General features: G+C 42.3%; 1 protein-coding gene across 2 annotated transcripts in view; it reads right to left on the bottom strand.

Annotated features, from left to right (window-relative positions):
- The window catches only part of brsk2a (BR serine/threonine kinase 2a), a 190,883-nt gene extending 187,709 nt beyond the window's left edge, over window positions 1–3,174 (bottom strand). For both annotated transcript variants that reach the window (XM_059334691.1, XM_059334690.1), the window contains exon 1: window positions 2,967–3,174. In XM_059334691.1, the coding sequence (XP_059190674.1) occupies window positions 2,967–3,060 (94 nt within the window). In that variant the 5' untranslated portion in view covers window positions 3,061–3,174. The remainder of the gene's footprint in view (window positions 1–2,966) is intronic.
- Window positions 3,175–13,190: the final 10,016 nt, after the last annotated feature.

The following is a 13,190-nucleotide window of genomic DNA, read 5'->3' as shown; positions in this document are numbered from 1 at the left end:
CTCTGGAACTGCCTCCCCCTCCACATCCATGCAGCGCAGTCCCTAAATGTTTTTAAATCTTACTTAAAAACCCACCTCTTTTCTCTTGCCTACAATTAAAGTTTTTGTTTTTTTGGTTTGTTTTTCTCCTCCGGCAAGTTCTAGGGAATAGTGTCCCCTAGTAATCCCACAGTGCTTCTTAAAGTATCCCATCTTCTTTTAATTTATTTTAAATTTAATTTTGTTTTGTTTTGTTTTTTTTGTTTGTTTCTTTTTGTTTACCTTTGTCAATTCTGTATTTTATTGCACTTTTTGCACTTTTATGTGAAGCACTTTGGTGCGGCTCAGCCGTCTGTAAATGCGCTATGTAAATAAATTTGACTTGACTTGAGAATGGTACACATGACAAGTCTGGTGAACACGAGAAAAAAATGTAAAGAGATGCATCCGACTGCTTATACTGTGCACTAAACACTGTAGCAGATCTGTATGTGATACCTGTCCCATGCATTTCAATGTATATAGTAACACAGAGCTGCTCAGTTTATAAGCTAGAGTGGGCAGGCCCAAGCTACCTTTGGGCCACGTGAGTGCGTGAGTGAAAGCCGAGGAGACTTTGGCTGTGTAGGGGATTAGATCAGGAAGCCAAACCAGAACCACTGTGGTGGCCATGTGTGTGTGTGTGTGTGTGTCAGGACAAGGCCTAATCACTTAATGAACACGGAACAGCACCACTGCTCTGAGCAGGACAGCCAGATCAACCAGAGGCCTTCCGCTTTCTCCGCTCTAATAATACCAGCCAAACGCAGCCTGGGAAAGCTCACATGGGATTTATCCCACTGGACGGTCCCAGCTGCCACTCATGATCGAGCCCAGCCCATTGGGTGCTCACGGTTGCCAGGCCAACCCTTTCCGTGGGGCCTGGGAAAGAGATCTGACAGATTAACGAATGGTTAATGGGCGAATGGGATATTATGCGCTGTCATTAATCTGAATAGGTTTGGCGTGGACTAGCTACACAGACGCCAGTAACCAAATGATTTTTCTAACACAGAACACACACATAATGCTGGGCCCTGTTATTGCTGCACATTTGAAACACGAAAATGTAATTGAAAAACCAGGCCCTAAGCACTCAAAATGAATATCATTTAATTAGAAATGTCTTCTCAAAATGAAACGTTGAAATTCACAGAATTTCGAGTCGAAATAGCTTGACTTGTGTGGGCCGGACTGCTTGACTCAAGTCATGATCCCACTGACCTGAGGCTTACTGCACTTTCATGGGTCTGACATCTGAGGCAAGCATGACAAATGAATCCAAACCTGCCTCAACGCTGACGTTAATACATCCTGAACCTTGGATGATCTCAGAGACACCATATCATTAAACGTCTGTACGCAGCAGACCATAGTGCCGGCTCTATACCACTATAAACAGCCATTAGATACTCCTGAGAGCGATCTGAAAGAGAGCAGAGTCTGGCTGCGAGTGAGAGATCCTCCTGTAAACACAACAAGATTAAATAAGAGTAGCTGGAGAAAGGGAGACAAGCCAATGTGCTTTTAATACTGTATTTGTTATGAAAGAACAAACTGGAACATCACACTGTTGGATCAGACTACAGTCATCACAATGCAGAGAGATCACACTGAGCATGGATGCAACATGTTTTGGGATTTGTGCATGTACCTCAAATGTCCTGTACACTCAAGGAGGGACATCAGTAATGAAGGCAAACACTCCATGGGAAGGCAGTGAGACAAACTCCATTAATGAACACTGGGGACTCGCCAGGTGAATGAAGTGACAGGGGAGAATATTTCAAGAAAAGCATACTGTCGTAGAGAACACACAAACATTAACGCACACACACGGCTGCTCAGCATGACCAGCTGGACCGGGTAGGGGAAGCAACGCCTATTGTAGCCGTTTTAGACAACAGATGGGAGGAAAATCTCTCAGCAGAGAGGAGAGGAGAGGAAAAGTCTCCGACTCTCTCTCTCCGTCTCTCTCTTTAAGGGTGGTGAGCTTACGGAGCATGCTGCATCACTCCTGCCATCCCTGCCTCCACAGGGCTGTGCCTGCCTTTCACATGGCTCCACTGGCTTCATGTAGTTGACTGCAAAGGATTCTTACTGTATGGTCACCCACAGCAGGACTGTATAGAAAACACATGCATGCATACCAGCATGCAAGCATCACCTAAAATAGCATGAAATATTAATAGAATGTCCCCTTTTCCCATTAATTGTGCATGTGCTATGCAACTTTGACAAACTGCAGTGTCATTGCTGTCTATGCTGATATAAAGCATGTGCTCCTGATTAAGGAAGCCCAGTTACATCCCCTGGGATAAATTAATATAGATCAGTGTAGCTCTTTCCAGCTCTGAAGGCAGCTCATGGTGTAATCTGCCCAAGGTGGGACCCTCTAGTCCATATCTGAGGAAGCCCACGTATTGCAGTCAGAGCCTATAGGAGAGACGCCTGCCTCCCTGCCTCCCTGCGGACTAAGAATAGATCAATGTATCAGGCAAATCGGGATTAACGGCGTTGTGCTCCAATCACAGGACACACACACAAACAAACAGGAGACATGAAAAAGTTCATTTTCTTAGCCCCATCACGCCGTCATCGTTTTCGGCGTTGGAGGGTGTCCACGTTGCTCTGCTCCTGGATACACACACCCAGTCCAACGCCAACGCATAACCAGCAAAACCAATGTAAAGCACCTAAATCCCCCTCTCTCTCTCTCCCTCTCTCTCCTTTTCGTCCCACTGTGTGAACAATGATTATGTCAGCTCGCCGAAGAAATAACAACCCCGAAAATTCCCCACAAGGCTTGGCAGGTGTTTGTAACTAAGCGGTTAGTTATTTATCACCTGCAGACACCCAGCCGGCCAAATTTCAACTCGCTGCGGAGCGCTCCGAAAATAAATTGTGCAATTAAAGGGGGATGCAGTGAGCAAGCTGTCCCAACTAACCTGTCTGTCCTTTCCCGAGCGTCTTCTCCAAACGGTAAGGTCCCACGTAATTGGCATGTTGGGCACCGCTGTTGTCTTTACCGGACGATGACATGTCGAATCTGTGTGTGGAAATTAAATACTTTACAATAAAGCGCAGACAATTAAACACTCCTCGCTGGAGGTCCAAGCCGCTGTTGTCTCTCCGATTTACTCCAAAGCCTCTTCTCCTCTTCCTCTCGTTCTCTCTCTGCCTGCTTTCTGTCTCTTTTCCCTACCTCACTCGCTGTTTGAGGAGGTGAGGTTCTCTCTTTCTCTCCTCTTTTCTCCTATCGCTGCAGACGAGCCGCAAGTGCCTTGAATATCATTGTCGGTGGAGGCTGCACTGCCGCTGTGCGTCTTTGGGAGGTGCTGCTGAGCCGTTAGGGATGAGTGGCAGCTGATCCAGCCAACCAGAGAGCTGAATACGCCCTTTGCTGCCGCCCTGTTTCTTGTTGCTGGAGAATATTTGCTTTTTTTCACAAAAAAGTTGCAGGCTATGATCAAGAGAGCTTAACATAAGTTGTTAATGGCAAAAAGGAGTACAAAATGACACAATAAAAGGATAAATTACACGAAGTGGAAAAAAAACATAAATTACCCCCTTTTGAAAATACAAATTATTTCATATTTCACATTTCACTTTCACTTTTCAAGTTCAATTGTGTTAATATGTTGACACCTTTTGTTGGAGATCTGGCACAAACTTGCCATGATTACTGATAATAATTGCAATGCTGTGTCCATACTTTTTTTTGACTGTGGCGACATGGATTTATGCAGGGGACAGCATGAAGTATGCATGTGCACACACATACTGGAATAATATTAATTAACCATTTCTGTTTTCCCACATACAAAAAGTATAACGTCCCAACAAAATTCTAATAAATAAGTCTTGTTGCCCGCTTTGGACAGGGCAGATAACTAATCATAGTTTAGGATAATGGGGTGGCCAAACAGATTTCTGGGATGGTCCTTGGACATGCCCCTGAATAAATGTATTGCTGTATTCCATGGAAAAGTTCAGAAATGACTTCTGACATGGCATCATGAAAAATATATTTTCAGCTTGAAAAGAAACCACATCTCTGATTAATGATTAATGACTGTCTGGTTTTAGGCACTACACTGGAAATATTTCACAGTCTGTTGTAGGTTGACATTGAGATGTATTTACACACCTGGCACTGTGAGTACAATATGAAAAAGATAATAATTATATAGACGACCACACAATGTTCCTGTACTTTACACTGAAATTAATCAAATTACCAAAAGCAATTGCATGCGGGGGCTCCTGGGGGGTCTGGACGCTGGGGCAGCAGCATGAACATTGCCTGGTCGGTAATCCAGCCTTTGGGACAGAAGTAAACTGAACAATTTAAGCTCAAGCACCATTACTTTAAACACCATCCCTCTCCAGAAACTTTAAAATGTTCACAAATATTTATACTGACTTTTTTTTGGAGAAGTGGGGTTTTTTTACTAAAGAATTGTACAACAGTGCAGGAGAGTTTCTGGTCTCTGTCTCTTGGTCATTCTTTTTCTGTGTTTCTCTTCACATATACACATGACAGAAATACAGCTGCACAGTGAATGTGTGTGTCAGTGTGTGTGTGTGTGTGTGTGTGTGTGTGTGTGTGTGTGTGTGTGTGTACAGCAGGGGGAGAGTGTGTTGGCCCTCTGATTCATTTCACACCCCACTGGTCTGAGACCTGTGACTGTGGCTCTGGCCTCTGTCTGTTCCTCACACCCTGAGAGAGTACAGGTGTCAGGGGACACATGCAGGAGAAACACACACAGATATTCATGCACACATACACAAACACACTATGTGACCTCTAAATATTCTTTATACAAGGTTGAGGGGGTTGCTGAAATATTAAGCAGAAGGAATTGCATCAACACCACACCGTGGGCTACTTCAAAGCTGAAGCATTTCATGAAAGATTCCTCATCTTTTTCCCTTTATATTCCTTATAATACATACTCTACTGAATTGCCATCATTGCATTTCAATAATTTAGTGCATAGGAAATTACATTGTTGTAGTGCGTCATTTAATTTCCATTCATCTTCCCTCCGCACGCAAGACAAAACACAATATTGCTTAAACATTGCACAACCCGTGCAGCGTAGTAAACATAAACAGACAGCTACAAGCCAGTTGAGGAAATAAAATTGTTTTTAAGATATAAATTCTGTTGGTAGCAGAGAAATACAAACACATAGCCATGTCTTAGTTTATATGCAAGCAAAGTAAGAGAGGAAATGCATTGCAATGCTTCACAAGAGAATGTCCTGCCTCCTCACTTTTCATTCATGAAGTAAGTTTACAAACTGCACATGCCCCAGTTTAGTGCCTTTGAGGTCTGTGTTGAGCATGTGTGCCATTCCCCCTGATGCCCTTCATCACACAGGGAGCTGGGTTTGTGCAGGGAGGTGTGACCCACAGTGTCACCCACATGACTGTGTGGTGCCAGGTGGACCGGGCATGTGATGTCAGCGCCAGGTGCCAGGTGGGCACCATCTCAATAATGCATCATGCCCAGCGCTGGCACTGGCAGGCGCACCACTTTGAAGTGTTCCAGAAACATCTGTAGCTTGAGTTTTTAATCACCTTGCCTGTACCTCCCTGCTTCCCATCAATCCTTCTCCACTCCTTCACAGCCTACATCCCTCTCTCCCTCTCCCCTGCAAGGAAATTAATGAGAAGTCTTCTTAGTTTGTGTTTGAGCTTGTGTGTTAGTGTGCACGAGGACAGTGTTTATGTGCATATTTATGTGTGTTAACCCACAGAGCAGCAGCGCTGCAAAATTCAATCAACTTGGATAAACAAAATTCAAAACAACTCCTTGTCTTCTGGATGTTTGTGGAATGTTCACTAAGGCGAGAATTATCAAAGAGTCCTGTTAGATAACACAAATTTACCATCAGCCTGATAGCAATCACTTCCAATACTCCACAGGATGTGCATACTAATAGTGTCTCCCCAAACAACTGATCAAACTAAACAATGCTGTAACAAAGGGCTGGAAATCATGGAGCATTGTGTACAGTAGACGGCCTCTTTGATAGAAATTATTATCTAGTTTATTTTTTTAACAAAAATGTGTTTGCTAGAGAGCATGGGTGGTTTGGGTTTTGTTGTTGTGGTGGTGGTTTTGTTTGTAGATGTTACACATATTTGTGGTTTTTATGGCTCTTTGTAGTCATTTTGTGTCTCTCTTGGTCATTTCTATCCATTACGTGTTATTTATTTTTGGCTGTTTGCAGTAATTTTGTGTGGTTTTTTTTATGTTTCTCTTGTCGTAATTTTGTCTTGTGTTTTCTTGGTCATTTTGTGTATATATGGAGTACATTTTTTTCCCTTTCTCTGTCTCTTTGTAGAAATGTTTTTGATCATATTTGATCTATTTAGTGTCTTTGTCGTTGTTTCCCTTTTTAGTAATAGTCTTTTTGCATCTCTGTGTCTTTTATTTTGTAAGTTTACAGTAACTTTGTGTTTTTTTTAGTTGTTTCTCTTATCGTAATTTTGTCTTATTTGTGTTTTCTTGGTAGATGTGTCTTTGTTGGTCATTTTGTGTCATTTATTTTGGTAATTTGCAGACATTTTGAGTCTCATCCTGGTTCCTATGAGTGACATTGTGCAGGTGAAGGACAGGGGGGGGGGGGGGCCTGACCCTTTGGACCCTTGGGTCTGTGCCCAGTAGGCCCATCCAGTGATCCATCCATGCTAGAGAGAGATGTGATGAGGTGTGCCAGAGAGAGAGAAAAAAAAACAGTGGGAGAGATAAAGAGGGAGAGGTTTACCAAAAAGTGGAACATATTTGATGTGTGGCAAGAGTCCAATAACCTTCAGAGGTGAGAGAGAGCCCAGACTGCATAATATCTTCGCGTACTACCATAAAATGAGCAGCTTCATAGCAGAGTCTGACCCATTCAACAGGGGGCTGTAAACACATTACCATACACTAAATGTGTGCACGTACACACACACGTACACACACACACACACACACACACACACAAATCACAAATTGGTATTATTACAATGTTTCCACCCAGGAACAACTGCTGCACACACACACAGATACAGTACATGTGAACTCGCAGCCCTTCAGGGTTGTACAAACTGGTTACTGCCAGCTAGCAGCATGCTAGAAGCTGTTGGCCATTACTGGATTGGCCAGCATGGAGTGCTTGATTAATTATCGTGTCATCCACATACAGAGGAGACTATTAGTGTTCATCTGCAAACATTTAGAAAACTGGAGGGGAGAGAAATGAATGAAAGGGCGCTGAAGGTGGATTTTAGGATGACCGGATCTCTGCCTGACAAATATGAATCATCTGTTGCACGCAGCACACAAAGTAATGAAAGGAAAGAACATTTTAAAAAAGGCAGAAAAAATGGAAAGGAAAGGAGAAAAAGTGAAAGAATCTATTCATAATTTACTCAGGTGATGCGGCTTCTTGTGATACAGATAGCCTACCCTCCCAGTGCAGACACAAAGGAATCAAGGGAGGTCAAGCACGGCACACCCAAGGGAAACAATAGGACACGTCTTTCAATATTCTCTCATATATCTCTGTCAGAGGCACATGACAGACACCAAGATCTCATTTCCATCCCTTACATGCAGGTTTTTGTGCACGCAAGTGTGAGAGAATGGAAGTGTTCCCTGCAAAGCTTTTCTCAAAGAAATAAAAGATGCATCATAAATAGAAAGAGTAACCAAATCCATAGACTCAACAAAGATGTAGCTTTTGGGGTTAACTCAAGAAAGTCACATGTACAGTATGTGGGGATAAAATCTCATGATTATGCAGACACTGGAGGACACTTGAGCACGTCTCAGAGTCTCCGAGGACTTTGGAGAGTGGGACACTTGAGCCCTGGACACTTCTGTATGCAAATGAGCTGGATCACCCACAAACACATGCATGCATATGTTCCTCCATCCAGGATGTTTATGGAGCATGATCAGTGTTCAGCTGGTGTTCATTTCAAATGTCATGACAGTATGCTGGTCGTACACTGACATGCCCATGAGTGAGGCTGTGAAGGGAATACTCACCAGAGGGCATCAGCCTCTCCCCTCACACACACACACACACACACACAAACATATGCACACACATTAGTGGCACACAGCTGCAGCTGCAGCTCCACTGCCCCCTGCTGGTTAGAAAAATGCACATTCTTTCACTCCATCCCTTCTTCCGAAACCCCCAGCCTCCCCCACAGGGACATCCATACGTCCTGGTCTAATAATAATATGTGGAAACATTTATTGTTCCTCTGCAGTATTGACAATAAATAATAATAATAATAATAATTCACATTTTTCTTCAGTTAAGATTCCGCCAGAACAGCATAGATACTCTTGGTTTTTCTCACATCTCACACTGTCTCGCATTCCTCACCTCTCTCTACTGACATCATGGAATCACAACCACAGTCATCTGACCCAGTTTACCTCTCTTTTTTCTCTGTGGTACTGCAGCCATGAACAGCACTGTTAACAGCAAAATAGAATGAAGGTGGATTTCTCTGTCCTATTGAGACAGAAAACTGGATGTAGAAGAATGGTGTTTACCAGGAGGTGGACAGAGGAGCTGCAACTAATGTGGTTATAGCTTTAAAAGTCTCTGTTAGTTTCATCTACATGCACATACTGTAAATACCTGAACATTAACACAAACACACACACACAAAGCATTTCCTCTTTAATTATAGCTTTGTGCCATTGCAAAGAACATAATTGCAGTATAAGAAGCAAACTGTTGTAATCATGCGAAGGGATCGGCTGTGGCGTTGGATAATTAGGTTGGCTGCGTGCGCCTCACTAATCACAGGGACATTTAATGGCAGCATGGGGTGAAGGACTAAAACAACTACATTATGTTATAATAAATTCACTGATCACTAATTCAGCAGGCACAATCCCAGTTGTCTCTCTGGCTCATTATCAGTTTGAGTTTAGGGAAACACAACACATATAGTCGGAGTACAAGAATATAACAGTACTCTCCTCTGTGATCACTCCATGGTGTAATCTTACTGAGAATAAATTATAATTTGATGTACATTTTTATTATGTCCTTAAAAGACTACAAGCAGCAGTCAGCAGGTGTTCATTGCTTATTTCAGACTCAGTGTCTGGAACATTGTACCCATATGAACTGCAGGCATGATCCATTTCACTCATTTACTGGTGCATCTCAATAAATTAGAATATCATAGAAAAGTTTATTTATGTCAGTAATTCAATTTAAAAGGTGGAAATAACACATTATATAGATCCATAACACACAGAATGAAACATTCCATGTCTTAATTTATTTAATTTCTTCTAATTATATAAAAAGTATGTTTAATATGTAAATGTTGGCCTCTGAAAAGTATGTCCATCTATATGCACTCAATACTTGGTTGGGGCTATTTGACTTGAACTACTGGAAATGGACTTTTCCATCATAATCTAATGTATTGAGATGCACCTGTATTCATGCTAACATAACCCCACTTTTTTTACTTTATACCCTATTATATATATTTTAAAGATTCCCTGACCTGAGAAACGGAAGCTCAGCAATTTTTAAAAGGCTATTTGCCAACACCCATTTAGTTAGCATTAAGAGCAGTTGCTTGTGGGGCTGGCTACATAGGTGACCTTTCCCTGTCGTAAACTGGCGGAGTACCCTTGAAAATGACTCACACACACACACACACACACACACTAAAGCATGCTTTCCTCTCTAGCCAATTTGAAATTTGCTTCTGGCAATGTCATTCGTTTTCGCCTTTAGAACTTCGCTATGTGTGCTCGCTACATGATCTAATGGACTTACTTGAAAGAAAAACATATGGCACATCATGTATCATGTACATTGTACAGAATGTGTTTTTTTTCAACTCCCCAAGCTATACTTGGCAGCTCAAACATATCACAAACACAGCAGTGTATAGAACAAAATCTCAGTTTTGATGCTCAAAAATAAAAATCATTATAAAGGTGGCTAATTGGTGAAGCAGTTACATCAGAAGATATGGAACGCCTCATTGTAGGTATTCAAAGAAATGTTCCTTGGGGATATTAAGCCTGTCTTGTAATTGCTCAAAGGATAATAAAGGCAAAATATTTTCTTAGGAGAGATGAGATGAAGGTTGATTGTGCACCCCTGTGTCCCAGAGTGAGAGCTTCCAATGCTGCTCAGGGCTATGAGCCAGCAAAAGAAGCTCGTCTCAAGACGCTGTGAGTGAAGGTGGTTTTATCAATGACTTTCAAAGAACACAATGCAAGTCTGTGACTTGTGTGGAGACTGCAATGAAATACAACAACTCGGGCAATATACATTCACATACATACAGTGGTAGAATGTACATTTACTCACGTAATGTAGGCCTACTTAAATAAAATTTTCTGGTCGTTGTAATTTACTCAAGTATTTCCACATATGTAACTTTAAACTAATGATTCATTACCTTTTAGAGGCAAAAAATTTACTTTTTACTCCACTACATTTAGCGGCCAGCTTTAGTTATTTTTCAGGTCAAGGATTAACATGTAAAATATGATCAATTTAAATTTATCATGCATGTTTATAAATTTAACCACATAACAGGATATTAAGTAGTTAAAATTAGCCCTACCTGGATAACTGTAAAATGCTGCTTACATAAATGCATCGATAATAACAACCCAAAAATGTATTGGAAATAAATGTATAACAATCTGAGTGGGGCCATTCTGCGAGTACTTTTACTTTTGATACTTTAGGTACATTTTGATACTGATACTTTTGTACTTTTACTTAAGTGAGTTTTGAATGCAGTACTTTTACTTGTAGTGGAGTCATTTTAACAGTGTGGCATTTTTACTTAAGTAAGGGATCTGAATACTTTTTCCACCACCGGATATATATTTGTTGATTTGATTTGCATTGAGTGCAAGCTGGACAAACATACCGGACATTTAGACATAAATGTGCTGTGTCAGCATTAAGCGAGCAGGTTGTTATATGGATGTGATCATGCACAAAAAATTTATTTCTGCATGCATCTTGTGTTGAAAGTGCGCTTGCATGATATCAGTGAATGTCCCATTTGAACAACACTGTCACCGCCAAGGTCACATCACCTCTTTGTATTAGCAGCAGTAAAATGTTTCTCTGATCTCCACTGGCTTTAATAGCCTTGCAGGTCAGGCTGCAGAGTTCAAGTAGCCCGCGGCTCTACAGAGAGCACTAAAACCCCATTAATCATCAGATAAACTGAGGTACCCTTTTATCAAATGACTGATGGCTTCTGGAAGTCTACTATTGTGCAGCTGAACTGAGCAAAATGAGGACGTGTTAACAATCTGAGAGCAGGGCACCGTTTGAACGCCTTTGTGTGTTTGGAGTATATAGACTGTATTTATTTCTTCACAACTCTGAGATATCCTATTTACAGTCCACAAAGGACTAGGTGGAATTACAAGAGGGTAAAACACAAACACAAATCTCAATAATATTAGCTTAAATGACTCATACACCTTTGGCTTTGCTCAGTTAAAGTAGCTGCATTATAGTTGTAGTAACATTTGACGATAACATAAAACTGCCCGTATAACGTCCAGGAAATTACGCTACTCTTTCTTTTAAGGATCTTCAAGTACCCAACAATTCAAAAGCAATGTTGTTGCAACTTCAGGCAATGTGGTAAACATGCTACACTCTTGATAATAACCATTTGTATGGCGACATTAGGGAGACTCTAAAGGTACTGCAATTTAGACTAGAGACTACTCAAGTGTCACAAACAGTAATATAGCATCATCTCATTTGAACAAGAGCTTCAAAGTCATATTGTAGAAACTTGCAGCCGCTTTTGTCTTTGTCTCAGAGGGAGGGACGGAGGGAGGCGGAGGGGTGGAGAATGGAGGTGGGGTGAAGAGAGTAGATGGATGGAGAATAGGAAGGAGGCGACAGACGTGGGCGATGCAGGGGTGGCTCAGGCTGTCGGGGATGGCGACAGCGGCAGATGCATTACCAGCGACATCTCCATCCCTGCTGACGCCGGACTCACACACATGCACAAACACATGGGCTGATTGACGCCAGTGGTTTTGGCCCCACACCAGGCACAGGGGGTAATGACTGTCACCCTTTTTTCCTCCATCAGCCCCCCGCCTCCTCCAACACACATAGTCACACACATAGATACATATACACATACATACGTGCTATTTTCGCTCCTAGTCTCTCCTGCTCTCTGAAATGTCAGGCTGGCAGGGGGTTGTGTGGGGTTCCTCCGGAGAGCAATAAAAGCTGATTGGAGTTAAAACAGTTGGTCAGGCCTCCCCGCCCCAGCATCTGTTGGATTACAGTCAGCCAACCTGTCATCTGTGAAATGAAGGCTAGTATGGGAGGAGAGGGGAAAGGCCACAGGAGAGGACAGACAGACAGAACGAGAGATAGAGAGGGTGAGACAGGTAGAAGAGGGGAGCGGGTTACCTTAGTAAAGGTAATTTTTGTAATATTATAGGACATACTGTGATAAAACAGTTAATTTGTCAACATTAAGCTGAAGTAAAATGAAAGACGAGAGAATCAAAGACAAAAGCAGCGATGGGTGAGGGGGCAGATGTAGAGAAGGACGGACACACCTGACCTTTAGATGAATCATTTTGTCTCTCAGTCCTCATGTATCACTGCCTCTAGCACTGGGGGGGTGAGGGGCAATCCTTTTGACCCCCACCTGCCCCCCTACGCTTTACCCCTCTATTTCATCCCTCTCTACTGTTCTTCTCTCCGTCACCCACTGCTGAACCCACCCAGCACCTCCACCTGCTATGTCCCCCCCTGAGGGAATCATTTTCACTCTAACAACTTCAATTAACCTTACCCTTCATGCACGCAAACACACACGCACACACCAGGCAGACCATGCCTTCACACGCACACCTCCCCTCCCATATCAATCACAGGTGTTAAGGTCACTGGACTGGGAGACAGAAGCTACGCAGAGCTTCTCCACTGACATGTTAAAGAATGTGAGGCTACTGGATACAGTCTACAACACAGTGTATACACTGTCCTTAAACAAATAACAGTGACATCATCATAAATCCTCTGAAATAATTAGAGCTGGGACAGCTCTAGGAAATGTATTTAATTTCATGCTCGAAGAAATGGTAAATGTCTGCTTCATTT

The sequence above is a fragment of the Centropristis striata genome, chromosome 6 (genome assembly GCF_030273125.1).
Source record: "Centropristis striata isolate RG_2023a ecotype Rhode Island chromosome 6, C.striata_1.0, whole genome shotgun sequence".
Lineage (NCBI taxonomy): Eukaryota > Metazoa > Chordata > Actinopteri > Perciformes > Serranidae > Centropristis > Centropristis striata.
This window is presented reverse-complemented; position numbering and strand designations above follow the sequence as displayed.